At 41.4% G+C, this 14,772-nt stretch overlaps 1 protein-coding gene across 2 annotated transcripts in view; it reads right to left on the reverse strand.

Annotated features, from left to right (window-relative positions):
• COL28A1 (collagen type XXVIII alpha 1 chain) overlaps positions 1 to 14,772 on the reverse strand; it is a 166,216-nt gene that overhangs the window by 13,004 nt on the left and 138,440 nt on the right. For both annotated transcript variants that reach the window (XM_047753700.1, XM_047753699.1), the window contains exons 31-33: positions 11,464 to 11,500; positions 9,063 to 9,617; positions 6,712 to 6,869 (exon numbers count right to left, since the gene is read on the reverse strand). In XM_047753700.1, coding sequence (XP_047609656.1) covers positions 6,712 to 6,869; positions 9,063 to 9,617; positions 11,464 to 11,500 — 750 coding nt within the window. The remainder of the gene's footprint in view (positions 1 to 6,711; positions 6,870 to 9,062; positions 9,618 to 11,463; positions 11,501 to 14,772) is intronic.

Genomic DNA, 14,772 nt, shown 5'->3' on the forward strand with positions numbered 1-14,772 from the left:
AGACAGGTTTTTAAGAAAATTCAGCCAAAATGGAATTACATATAAGAGAAATAATTCAATGATGTTATTTTTAAATTGAAGTATAGTTGATTTACAATGTCGTTTTAACTTCTGCTGTACAACAAAGCAATTCAGTTATGCCTATATATACATTCTCTTTTTAAACAGTATTTTCCATTATGGTTTATCATAGGATATTGAATATAGCTGCCTGTGTTATACAGTAGGACATTGTTTATCCATTGTTTATAATAGCTTATGTTGGTTAACCCCAACCTCTCACTCCACCGCTTCCCCAATCTCCTCCCTCTTGGCAACCACAAGTCTGTTCTTTATGTCTGTGCATCTGTTTCTCTTTCATAGATAGGTTCATTTGTGTTATATTTAAAATTTCACATAAGTGATACCATGGTATTTTCTATTTTACTTAGCTTAGTATGATAATCTCTAGTTGCATCCATATTGCTGCAAATAGCATTATTTTGTTCTTTTTATGGCTGAGTAGTATTCCATTGTATATATGTACCACATCTTCTTTATTCATCTGTTGATGAACATTTAGGTTGTTTCCATGTCTTGGCTATTGTGAATAGTACTGGTATGAACATAGGGTTGTATGTATCTTTTTGAATTACAGTTTTGTCTGGATATACCTCCACAAGTGGATCATATGATAACTCTATTTCTAGTTTTCTAAGGAAACTCCATACTGTTTTCCATAGTGGCTGCACCAACTTACATTCCTACCAAAAGTGTAGGAGGGTTCCCTTTTCTTCACATCCTCTTTAGCATATATTGCCTATAGATGTTTTAATGATGGCTATTCTGACCAGTGTGCAGTACTTCATTGTAGTTTTGATTTGCCTTAATCTAATAATTAGCAATGTCAAGTGTCTTTTCATGTGCCTAATGGCTATCAATGACATTATTTTTAAAAGAGCAAAAAATAAAGTAAAATGATACCATCAATGGATAAACTGAAGAGGATATAGAAAAGAGAGATGGGATAAGACTTTTGAGCATATTATTAATATTGATAAGAAATTATGAGGTTCTGCTCTAAGATAGTAGAGGTACTGATGAGGAGAAGGGAATTGGGAGCATAAATCAAGGGATAATAAGAACAGACCAGAGACAGGAGGACCAAGTGTGGAAGGTACAGTGAGAACAGAGCTACAGGTGTATCCCAGGTTTCTTGCCAGGTTCCTGGCTGGTTGGTTAGGAATACACCACTGGGAAGGAAATCTAGAGGAGCAGCCCTGCAGTTATATTTCATATGAATCACTGTGGGACACTGAGAAGAAGACAATCAAAATATGAATTTGGGACCCAGGAGAAAGGCCTGGATTGGGGAGGCAGATTTGAGAGTTTTAGCATACATGGCTTTGGAAGTCAGAAAGAGAATATGGAATAAAAGAAGCAGGCTATGAGCAGATATCAGAAAAACTGAGTTTAACACTAAGGAGTAAACAGAGAAAAAAAGTCCCAAAAGCAATGAGAAAGAATGCTTGGAAGGAGGACAAGAAGAGAGAGGACTCTCAGAATAAAAAAAAAGAGATGGCTGGTATTAAATGCAAAAGAGAAATTGGGTAAGAAACTGGGCAATTAAGGATTTGGCAATTAAGGGATTGTGGGTTACTCTTCCAGCAGAGCTTCAGTGGCATGTTGGAGGCAGTAGCCTGACTTCAGAGGGTTTCCCCAGAGAATGGTAGTGAGGAAGTTGAGAGTGTGAGCCAAAGGGAGATGGAGGGAAGGAGAGAGAGAGTATGTGTGTGAGACAGAGATAGCAGAGACTGGCCTGAGGAATAATTTTATTATAAAAAGATAGAGATAGGACAGCAACAAAAGGGAACTGTGAACTAAGAGAGATTTGGGGCCTTTTTTAGATGGAAGTCTGAAGCATATTAACTGACTCTAGGGTAGGAGTCAGAGGTATTGGCAGGAAAGGCACCACACTGAAGGAAGGTCCTGGTCTTGGAAGAGGCAGGAGGGACTGGGCCTCAGAGAACAGCATGAGATTAACAAGTGTCACATCGGAGTTGAGGACAGAGCCCACAGTCAGGTCTTAGGATGAAGGGACTCATCCAGGGCCAATATCAAGGCAGAACCTACTTAAGGCTCTGGTTCTTGAAAAAACTGCCAATGGAACCCTTGTTTCAGAAGTGGCCTCCCGTAGATGGATCTTGAGATGGATTAAGAGTGAGTAAGGATTATAGAGAAAGGAGAGTAAGAGATGTGAGAGATAGAGTAAAAATTAAAATGGAGATCTTCGAGCAGCTTGATGACAGTGGTGGGCAGGGGAAGTGAGGCAAGTGGGCAGGGGAGTGGGTATAAGGTTTCACTGAAAGAGAGGGTGGGGCCAAGCCAGACTGTGTTAGTTTTCTGTAATTTACATGGATACAGAATATCCATTTCTTCCCTGGAAATGAGGAGCATGTATCCTCTGCTTAAGGCTGGCATTGGACTTTACAATAGGACCCTATCAAATAGAAGCAAGAGACACTGTAGGTCCCCCTTTTTTCTCTACCACACCTCCTCACTTCATGCAGAAGACCCTCAGAGGGACTTTTCTCATCCAGACTGGCAGTCTCCTTCCTCATAGAAATTCCACAGCCTCCTTTCTACAGAGAGAAAGAAATCTTTGCTGCTAGTTATCTAAGTTATTTGCACTCTGGAAATAATTTTTTGCAATACAAAAAAATGAGCTTTATGGAAAGGGTAGACAGGGTTTCTTTCCTTTCTACTCTTTTTAAGGGGAGAAAAAATCTAGACTATTGTTATGAGAAACCAGCTCCAGTGAATAAATACCCTGTACATCAAAATTACTTTATTAATAAATTTAGAATGACCAAAAAAAGTGACTTCATGCAGGAAATTAATATACTTATTTGCTTAATGGGCCATTACTAGATATACCCACTTGGTCTGATTAAGTGGTGTTTACTTGATTTGATTGCACTGTTCCCATTCACATCCCAGAAATCTTTCCCCAACCTGCCACACCCAGAAAGGATAAAGGAACATGAAGTGCCAGCATGGTTAGTTCCATGAAAGATAAGGATTTCCTATGTACACAAGCTTTTTTTATAATTGACACTTTTCATTGAAGAAAATCTTCAGGTTTCTTTTTTAGCCCTAGGTGGTATATAGCCTTTGTCTGGTTCCTAAATATCTCTTGGAAAGATTTTGACAGATTCACATTACTTCAGATATTTGGATACTGCAATTAAACTTATAGATGGATGTGCATCCACAGATATATAAATGTTTTTGTATTTATGTGTATGTGTATACATTATATATACTTAAGATGGAGATCTAAATGTGAATATAAATGCATATGTTTGTTCAGCCTAATATCTACTAGGAACATTCATTTTTAAGAATTCAGTCTTAGGAGTTCCTGTTGTGGTTCAGCAGTACATGAACCCAGCTAGTATCCATGAGGACATGGGTTCGATCCCTGGCCTCGCTCATCAGGTTAAGGATCCAGCATTGCTGTGAGCTGTTTATAGGTCACAAATATGTCTCAGATCCCGTGTTGCTGTGGCTGTGGTGTAGGCTTGCAGCTGCAGCTCTGATTCGACCTCTAGCCTGGGAACTTCCATATGCTGCAGGTGCGGCCCTAAAAAGAAAAGCAAAAAATACAGTCTTACTTCAATACTTCTGCATTGCAGAGAGAGTCAGGGTGAGAAAGTCTGGAGACATGAGGGGCTATCCAAGTTCAAGTTCATTGCAAGCTCCCACTATCTCAGTCAGAGGCCCCCTATGGAGGCCCAAGTGATGCTTTGTTTCCTACCATGTGACTCTTGGTGTTATAAATTCAAACTATCTTGGGTTTACCCTTCTTATGCCCTCCTCGTTCCAGCTACTAGGTACTTCATTTGTCATAATCTATTAACATCACTTGTCTCTCTGGGTATCTGACTTCCTCTGTCATGACACCAGAGACAGTCTTGCTGTACCTCATTCTGTGTCATTGCCTTGCATGTCACTTTGGTATAAACTAAGCCCATTATTTTCCTTCAAAGAATCCTCCCCTGCCTCCTGCATTCTTCATCTCAGTAGATGGTGTTTGAGTTCACCTTTCTCCAAGCTAGAAATCCAACTGTCATCCTCAAACCATTTTCCAAACCTCCAAACCATTCAGTTAACTAAATCCTGTTCATTCTACCCCAGAAATGGCTTTCCAACCCGGGCCTCCTTTTACTCCAATGGCACTGTCTTAGTTTAAGGTCTCATCATTTCTCACCTGGCCCATTATTCCCCATATCCCAACATCCAGTCTCCTCTCCTCCATTCCTGCTATTTATCTTCACCCTAAAACCCAGTGTGACCATATGACCTTTGCTTTAAAAACTCCTCTGCTTTCTCCTGGTTGCCTGTCTTATGAATGAAGTTCAAGCTCCTTGGCTTGACACATGAAGCTTTCATAATTAGTCCTCAAATTGTCATTTTAACTCTTGCCATTTTAGCATATATACTCTTGGCTCCAATTAGATTCAATTTGTCCTTATTTTTTAAGATGCCATGCCTTTTGGATTCCCATTTGCCCAGATGTTCCCTCTTCTTGGAAATACACTTCCCTGTAGGCATGCCTTGAAAAACTTCCTTATTTTAAAACTCAGCTCAACATCACTTCCTCTGTAAACCCTTGCATTAATCTGCCCTGAAATTAACTGCACCATTTCTTCAGCTTCAGCCACAACTCTGCTAAAGTTCTTAGTACTCCTTGTACTTACTCATCCTCTGATAGACCAAGACTTCTCTAGGGTAGGAACTGTGTCTTAAGAGGCATTACCTAACACTGCAATTAGGTGATCAATACCTGCTGCTGAACTTCATGAACTATAAGGAGACCTCAGTTTGGGCACCACTTGCTAGATGAAAACTTAAGTTCACACTGTGTAGGAAGTTTTTACAAAGGGACACAGATTGACTAGGGGAGGGACAAAGGGGTAAGTCACACAGCAGGAGGAAATAGACTTTGTACATTATCTTCTATGATTTACTTTAAAGTGCTCAATAAAAACCAGGGCTGGAAACTTTCATGGCCAAATCTGAGTCTTTATCTGTTTGGGGAAATAAGCTTTATCTGAACATAGCCATTTTCATTCATTTAATTACTGGCTATGGTTGCTTTTCTACTTCCAAGGCAGGACTGAGTCACTGCAACAGAGATCAAGTGGCTGGCAAAACGCCAAATCTTTACTATACAGCCCTTTACACAAGGGGTTTGTTGACCCCCTGATACAAGCCACGTGGTATAAATGTGTGTTAATTTCAATCTACAGTCCAGGGGCAGTCTGTCACTATATGGAATTACCCATCTCGAAGTCAGTATTTAATCAACTATAAACATATTACAGGTCTTTCTGTCCTTTTTTGAACATAATATAAAAATCTTACACGTCCTAAACTCTGTCCCCATAGGCATGGCATCCAAGGCCAGACTCCTGAATGATCCTGGGCCCAAATGCTGATTCAGAAGTGTCTCAGGGCTTCAGTCCAACAAGAAACTTGAATCCTAAGGCTGGAATATTATTACGCTTACTCATAACGAATTTTTCATGCCTATGAAGGCTTCATAAAAGGGCAACAGAGGAACTTGACTGAGCTTACACATCAGGGGCACTGCTGTATGCCTGATTGCTCAGTGATGTCCAAATGTGTTGCAGATATCAGCCTACCACTGATGTAGTTTTAACTTGGTGGGGAAGAAGCTACAAAACTCATTCACCAGTAATAATGAGAGACTTTCCAGTTTTTAACCTAAAAGAAACTAAAAATTGCTCATGACCTGATTGGTGGAAGTTAATGCCCAGAAGCTTGCGATCAGGACGATCACATCTTTTTATTTATTTACTTATTTTTGTCTTTTTGCCATTTCTTGGGCCACTCCTGAGGCATATGGAGGTTCCCAGGCTAGGGGTCTAATCAGAGCTGTTGCTGCTGGCCTACGCCAGTGCCACAGCAATGCGGGATCCGAGCCACGTCTGTGACCTACACCACAGCTCACGGCAATGCTGGATCCTTAACCCACTGAGCAAGGCCAGGGATCGAACCCGCAACCTTATAGTTCCTAGTCGGATTCGTTAACCACTGAGCCACGACGGGAACTCCAGGACAATTACATCTGTCAAGCACATTTTCATTCAGGAGGTTGTTCTCTCATGCACACATAAAGGGGGAGTTATGAAATGGAGCATCTACCTTGTGCCATACGTGTACAGAGCCTCCCTCCCTGTTCCCGGATGCAACAGTGGGAGAGTGGCAGGCTGAGCATGGGTGCGCTGGGAAGAAACTTGAGAGGGTGCAAAGTGGGGAGCAGATACATGGACATATGAGGGAGAACTGTGACCCAGTATGAAAATATCTGCCAGTGTGGCAAGTGGGTGATTCAAACAGTGTAGTATTAATCTGTTATAGTGTATAGGATTACTTTTGGTGGTGGCAGGAATATAATAATATTATTTGCAACATTTAATAATTATAAAATAGGGAACTATCTTAAAATCTCATATTCATGCTGATAAGCCCCAGAGCTCTTTCAGAACTAGAAATCTAGAGACACAAATGCAAATATTTAGGGCCAAGGGCCTGAAAATAGGAATCCTCAGTGGATTCTTGACAGCGTAGGGCAGCATGTTCTTTGATATAAATGAGACTACACGATTTTAGGCTCACAAATTAAGCAAGAGAGTTACTTACATACTCAGAAGTTTCTTTCCGGGGCTCTGGAGTGGCTTCACTGAGTTCTTCCCCTGATAGCCCAAATCCAGGTTCAAGCAGTGGTGAACCCAAAACTTGGAAGAGGTAGGATTCAAAATCCTCACAACTTTTTTTAAACAATTTTTGCTTCAGGGTATCTTTTAAAAGAGAAACAGAAAAGGTGTTAATAGGAACAATGAAACATCACTCAAAACCTGTTTAAAGAGCTCTTCTGGAGTTCCCGTCGTGGTTCAGTGGTTAACAAACCTGATTAGCATCCATGAGGACATGGGTTCAAGTCCTGGCCTCGCTCAGTGGATTAAGGATCTGGTGTTGCTGTGAGCTGTTGTATAGGCTGCAGACACAGCTTGGATCCCACAGTGCTGTGGCTCTGGCATAGGCTGGTGGCTACAGCTCTGAGTGGAACTCTGATTTGACCCCTAGCCTGGGAACTTCCATAATAAAAAAGACAAAAAAAAAAAGAGCTCTTCTGTGCTCTCCTTAAAATAAACTGAACTTCCCCATCCCTTGACATCAACCATGAGGGGAACTAAGTTGTTTTTGTGGGTTTTTTTTTTTTTGTCTTTTGTTGTCTTTTCTAGGGCCGTACCTGCAGCATATGGAGGTTCCCAGGCTAGGGGTTGAATCTGAGCTGTAGCCACCGGCCTACACCAGAGCCACAGCAACACGGGTCTGCAACCTACACCACAGCTCACAGCAACACTGGATCCTTAACCCACTGAGCAAGGCCAGGAGTTGAACCTGCAACCTCATGGTTTCTACTTGGATTCGTTAACCACTGAGCCACGATGGGAACTCCAAGGGAATTTAGTTTTAAAGCATTTTTACATCACCTGTAGAATAATTAAATAATTTAATAATATACAATGGGAGTTCCCATGATGTCTCTGCAGTAATGAACCTCCTAGTATGCTAGTATCCACAAGGATGTAGGTTCGATCCCTGGCCTCACTCAGTGGGTTAGGATCCAGTGTTGCCATGAGCTGTGGTGTAGGTTGAAGATACAGCTTGCCTCTGGTGTTGCTGTGGCTTTGGCATAAGCCAGCAACTATAGCTCCGATTTGACCCCTAGCCTGGGAACTTCCATAATAATATACAGTGGCTCAATAGGCAAAAGAATGACTTCAATGCTTGTTACCCAGGGTGTTGGCTAACTGTGAATTACCCTGTAGAATTAGCACTTCTTGCCTATAATATGTTTAACAGGCGGTTACCTATGGTTTTTGGCATTGCAAAAAGCCAGCTAGTCAAAACACATATCCCCCACTGCTTAGAACAAATGACTAACTCCTTTGGTGAAGATGACAATGCTTTTCAATTATTAAAATATAACTTATCTCTGAACTGTGTAATATTTCTGGCCACTTTAACACATTAATAGCCCAGTGAGATTGAATAAACCAGATAAACCCTCCAGTCATCCAATGGGGTGTTAAGGGACCCCAGGTTAGAAAGTTCTAGAGAAAGCGGGAAATGGAAAGTGGGAAGGTCTGAGTGTGGTCTGTTCTCCTTATGGCTAGCCAGCCTGGTACCCAGAGGAGGCTGGGGGCAGCCTGAAGCGATGATGGCCTGTGCCCAGCCACATCAGGTCAGGCTCCTAGATGGGTGGAGAAGGAAGGAAGAGGTCAAACTGAAGCCTGCAAAGGTGTTAAGCATAAATTTTACTTATTTCACAAGCTAGCCAAGTGTGGGCCCTGCCAGAAAGAGCTAGCAGTTTCCAAAGAACTGGAATGTTTCATTGTAAAGTGATACTGATCGCACTTTAATCACAGATGAGTCAATGTCTTAAGGCCTCACAAGGAAATACCAGTTCATGTGAAAGGGCAAAGCAGCATAGCAAAATCCATTGGATCAGGACTGAGTGTAGGAGGAATAGGCAGAGTTGTTCTTTAAGATCAACTCCTGACATCAACTTGTTTACTCTCCATTAGGCGTTTTCATAAGAACAGAGAATAGAAGAGAATAATCGAAGTCACTGTGTCTCTCATCCCTTAGGATCACCATACTTTTTTTTTCTCACTCATCATGTACTTCTTCTGATTCTACGGCTATTTTCTGCCTTGCTCCTGGCTTGCTCCATCTCTTATCCAAGTTAGGGAACTTTTAGAAATGAACTAATCTCAGTAATGCCCCCAAATCCTAAAAGACTGTATTCTCTGAACTAAATAATACGAAATGGTAATTTGTCTTTGCCTTCCTGAGTTTCTGTGTTACAAATTAATGTTGATAAAAGCCTCATTAGCCTCCTGATTTCCATTCAGGATAATCCAGTGATGTGGTACTTGGAAGGGCAGTGTAAATTCCTTTCTCCTGGAGCTGGAGCGTCTTACCTTGAAGAGTAATGAAGTCATCAAACTGATAAACGTGCTCACTATCTGGGTCGGTAGCAATTAGATTCATTTCTTTGTGGAACATCTCAAAGTTGGGGTCATTTTTCTTCACCACGCCAATCACAAATATTTCCACATTGATATCACTGGCGTTCTTCACCACATCTGTCAGATTCTTTTCATCCCGGGTATCTGTCTGTCCATCTGTGATGACCAAGGCCACCTTCTTCACCTCCGGCCTCGAGGCTTCGAACATGCGGTTGGCGGCGTGGAGAGCTGTGGCCGTGTAGGTGCCTTCCCCCAGATACTGCATGTTGTCCACCGCCCGCTTGAGAGCGTCCTTGCTGGAGAACTGTGTCAGATGAGCCACCTCCTCCACCTTATGGCTGTAGTTGATGATGCCTATGCGGGCCGTGGCAAGGTCCAGAGCAACCCCGTCCGTCAGAGTCTTCACGAAGTTTTTGATGATCTGGAAATTCTCCAGCCCCACGCTTTCTGAGCTGTCGATCACAAAGAGCAGCTCTAGCGGAGTCTCTTTGCATTTACGCCCACAACCTATAACAGGCATGTTGAGATAGAAGAATAGCAGGACTGAAAATTAAAACATCACTGATTGGTAGGAGGAGAGGAGGGAGGGGAAAGGGATGAACAGGAGAGCTGGATGGTAACCCTTCTTTTCTGTACTCATGAGCACAGCAGACAAATGCCTTTCTGCTTTCTATACCTGACTTTTTTTTTTCAAAAATATATGGGGAAAAAAACCTCACAAACCCCAAAATGCTGTAGAGGATAAAATAATAAACTCCCATGTGCCAGTTTGACAGATTAAAAAATAATAGTCTTTTTAGCATCCCTGTGCATGCCTTCCTGAATCCATTCCCCTATCTATAAGAAATAGCCACGAATTTTTTTTTTTTTTTTTTTTTTTTTTTTTTGCTTATCTAGGGCTCTATCTGCAGCATATGGAGGTTTCCAGGCTAGGAGTCTAATCCAAGCTATAGCTGCCCGCCTCCAAGCCACCTCTTTGACCTACACCACAGTTCACAGCAACACAGGATCCTTAACCCACTGAGCAAGGCCAGGAATTGAACCAGAAACCTCATGGTTCCTAGTCGGATTTGTTTCTGCTGCACCAGGAAGGGAACTCCCAGATAGCCACTATCTTAAATTTGTTCTTTATCATTCCACCATTTGTATTTAATCTGAATCTGAAAGCTAATATTTCAGTCTTCAACCATATCCTTATGTGAAAATGCAAGTTTGCTCATTGACCAATGGGTAAAGAGATGAAATTTTTAATTGTGGGGAAAAGATTAGGGCCTTTAACTGGGTAGCTGCCCCTATCTATTCTAGTTTATGTCCCCAGTCACCTACAATGACCACTAAGGCAGCTCCCATCTATCAAGGAGGCCAGCAGTCCATCCACAGGATGAAACTGTTTAAGGGGCATGACCTCAGGATGCTAGTCAAGAAGCAAGTTCTCTTTACGGCTTATCATTCAAACCGGTTGCGAGAGTCATTAGGCAATAAAAACTATCAGGTTTCCATTCTTTTATTTGTATCCTCTGTTGCCCAACAGCCCTACCACAGTAAATCATCAGGAAATTGGGTGCTATTTTTACAGTGCTTCTAGAACTCAGAAGCAATGTCTAAGTTGGCTATAACGAGTCCTAGGCTGATGCTTAAGGTCTGGAAGTTTGTGGGGGAACAAATCATTTCTGAGGTTCTCTGTATACAAAGATACTATTCCTGCCTCTATTTTAAACACAGAAGTTTCTCTAATCTCCATTATCCATGAACTGCTTGCTTCTTGGCTACTCATTTTGCTTTACTTCCTTGTTCTGGTAACTCTCTTTTAATCCTATTTCCCCATAGAAGATTTTAGGTAGAGCTATGACACAGGATGGCCTCTGGACTCTGTCCTCTTGCCTTTGAAGTGCAAGACTCTCTAGATGCAGGGCTCAGAATGCAATTTAAAAAGACTTTTGGCTTCAGGAAAAGCACAGACTTTATCATCACCAGCTCAGCTGGACTCAAAACACCTGTTAGGCCCCTATAGTCATGTTTCCTTTGTTGTTCTTTTCCTGTCAGGTTCAGGTAAATGTCACTGAATACAAATGAGCTCTGTGCTAACAAGCCTGGCTGCCCACAGACTCTAGGCTGGTATCATCACACTTCTTAACTACCCTGAAATTAGGATTTTCTTTTCTAAAATCAAGATTCTCACAGGCCCTCACACTGCTTCCCTTCTGTTTCCCACCAGCTTTGCAAATGAGCTTGAAACTTTCCCACGAGCTCTATAGTCTGTATCTTCTTGGGAGCCCACTATCTTGACAGCACAGAACCTAGTGGGGTTGGTACTTCAAAGGGATGGGTTTTTCCCTTGATGGTCGAATCTTACCACATATTTCAAAAATAAGTTTGATGATTTCTTCTTTCTAGAGGAAAAGAGGAAAAGTCATTAATTGTATAACCATAATATTTTTTCCCTGTCGTCCGAAAAGATATGTCTTGTGTCATAAAAAATGTCTTGTTACAATCAGCATTGGGCTATTTGACTTACTCTTTCCACTGCAGAAAAAATAACATAGCACAGAAGTTAAAAGTTGGCTATCATATATCATAACTGAAATGTGTTTGAGCTGGGAAATATAAAAGCTCAGATTTAGAGTTCAAATTAGAGCTCCAGTATTTATCAGCTGTGTGACCTTGGGCATTAAGTGACCTAAGGGTGTCTGTGTCTCTTGACTGTGGTGGAACCGAATGAGGTGACATAACACACAACTCCTTAACATGGGATCTGGCCCCATATGTACTATAGATAGTACTTACCACATACAGTCGGCCCTCTGTATCTCTGGGTACTGCATCCATCGATACAGAGGACTGACTGTACTATGCCATTTCATATGAGGGGCTGGAGCATCCAAGCATTTTGGCATCTGCTAGGATGGGGTAGGGTGTCCTGGAACCAATCCCTTGCAGATACTGAGGATGACAGCGGGTATGGGCAATGCATGCTTTCAGTTACACGATTTAATTCACAAGTGCTGATCAACTAAGACAAGCCTAAGGACCCAAAGATAATTCATTCTATGCTGTATTCTCTTCTCTTTTTTTCTGAGCCAGTCCCCAAACTTGCAAGTCTCCTCCCCAGTTTCCTAAGACTCTAACTTGGGGTCTTCCATGAACTGTCCCTGGGTTCCTGAATGCACCTTCCTGGTTCTGATGCTCACCAGCTCCATCAGAAGGGCTGAGATGATCCAGGTCCCAGGAATTAATTTGCCAATGCCTTGCCCTGAGTGGTGTGTTTACAAATGACTGGGTCGGGACTGGAGAAGTCGGGAATTTAAATCTGCCAAAGACAAGAAGCTGACGGATGATGAAACGAACAGATAAGAGAAACAGAAGCCCAGAAAAATCTCAACAGGAAAAACCAGTAGACCTGATCTAAGATACAATTTAACATTTGCAAAAGTAATGTTTTACGGGAAAATATCTACGCCAGAACTGGGGTGAAGGTAACACAGCCAGTAACATATCTTAACAGAAGTAAGTACAGAGAATATTCAGGGCATTTTTACTTAATTTTTTTTTACTCTAAATTGAGTAAAAGCCAATGATTTCATATGGCTATAGAAAGAGAACTCCCAATATGAGATATTTTTTAAATTATATAAAATGGAGTCAACGGTTATCTTTTTTTCAGGCTTTGTCACATTTAGAGAGGTATGTAATATATCTGAAACTAGACTATGTCCAGAAAGGGAAAAATATACATATTAATATATTTATATTATGTATCTAGGAAGAGGAAATGCTATGTATTTAATATATTTATGTTTAATTTTTTACAAGTAGGAAAAATACTATATACCATGTTTTATGATTATAGTTTTTCACTTAACATTACATCATAATTAACTTCCCATATTAAGTATTCTTAAATATTTGATCACTGAAGTCAGACGAGTGGCCATTTTAATGCTCTAGTTGCAGATTACCTGACTCTCCTTCAGAAAAGTTGTAGTAACTTCTACACCTCTAACAATAGTACATAAGAAAACCTGTTTTGCTTTAGAGACAATACTTGTTATTATTATTATATAATCTTTGCCATTTGATGGAGCAAAATAACTCAATGTTTTAAATTACATTTATTCCATTATTTGTGTGGCAAAATTTTATATGTGCATTTCCAAATGGTATTTACTTGCATACAGTCTTTGTATGTCCTTTGTCCATTTTTTCTATTAGAATATTTGTCTTTTATTGACTTCTAAGGGCAATTAATCCTTTTCATTGTGCTTTTATAGCATAACCAGGTCTCATATGCTGCCCCTAGTCATATGTATCAATCCCTTTCTTGTCTTCTTTGCTTGTAAGTCACTGGAAGAATTTTAGTCTTTCCACTAAAATTGCTGAATGACCACTTTGGCTTCACAGTGCCAATGATGAAGGCATCAAATTTATATTCCTCAAAGGACTCCTGCATTTATAAATACTGTGCTACTGGATCAGAGCCAAAGAACTGGGCTAATCTGCCAGGAATAGCAGGGGTGGGAGACTGGTGGGGGGGGCTGTGGTCCAGCGGCGGGGGCGGTGGTGGGGGAGGACAGATGCACTCTGACCAGGATGGGGTGGGGTGTGGAGAGGAGGAGGAAGAGCTTTCCAGACAGGGGACAAAATATTTAAAGCACAGTGCATTACATTATTTGAGTCAGCTTATGACTTAGGGAATGTGACAGAAAGAATGATAGGAAATGTGGAAGACAGATGAACTCTAGAAAGCCTGCGTGTCACATGGAAGGGCGTGGACTGCTCCTGAGCAGTGAAGGGAGACATGGTGCATAGAAGAGAAGAGATCCAGTTGTACTTTTATTTAAGAAAAGTGATGGTGGCAGCCAGTGGAGGGGACTGAGGTCCCTGAATAGTTCAGGCAAAGAAAATAACACCGGAAAGCCATGGTGCTAATGATAGATGGGAAGGAATGGCCTGGAGGGACATTTCAGGAGATGAAGGAGCTTGGCGAGTGATTGAAAGAAAGGATGAGGGAAAAAGGAGTCTAAGAGGCAAGTGATGACAGTGCTCCTCTTTGGGACCAGGAGGGATGGAATGGGGACAGGTTGGCGCTAAGGAAGATCACTGGGCTCAGTTTGAGCCAGGCTGACTTTGAGACACCCATGGGATAGCCAGCTGGCAATGTCCAGCAGGCAGCAGGATGTCAGGTCTGGTGCTCAGGACAGTGATTCAAGCTGAAGGCAGATTCAAGGAATGCCAGTGTACAGTTGGCTGTTGAAACAGGGATGGCAAATGAGATTGCATCTCTCCGCCATTTTTTAAACCAATGTGACTCCTCTCCATGCCCCTTTGTCATGCTTATTCTTTGCTATGCTTTAGTATAAAAATATTTTTCATGCCCCATATAGCTTTACTGTGATATTAAATTAGCCCTTTGAAACCGTACACCCTCCACTGCCTTTAATAGCTATCCCTCCCTGACACTTTGAAGACAGGGAAGACAAGACTGAAGGCAGACACTGGAAAATACTAACATTTAAGGGATAGGTGGAGAAATAGTCTTTTTGAAGCAATTTGGAGTGAAGGATTAAAAACCTGAACTCCAAATTCCATCAATGGTATTTGCTTCTTAAAAGAAGAGCTTGTTAGTCTGGAATGAATTTGCACCTGGTAGTATTTGGGACTATAT

This window comes from Phacochoerus africanus, chromosome 11 (genome assembly GCF_016906955.1).
Source record: "Phacochoerus africanus isolate WHEZ1 chromosome 11, ROS_Pafr_v1, whole genome shotgun sequence".
Classification (NCBI taxonomy): Eukaryota; Metazoa; Chordata; class Mammalia; order Artiodactyla; family Suidae; genus Phacochoerus; species Phacochoerus africanus.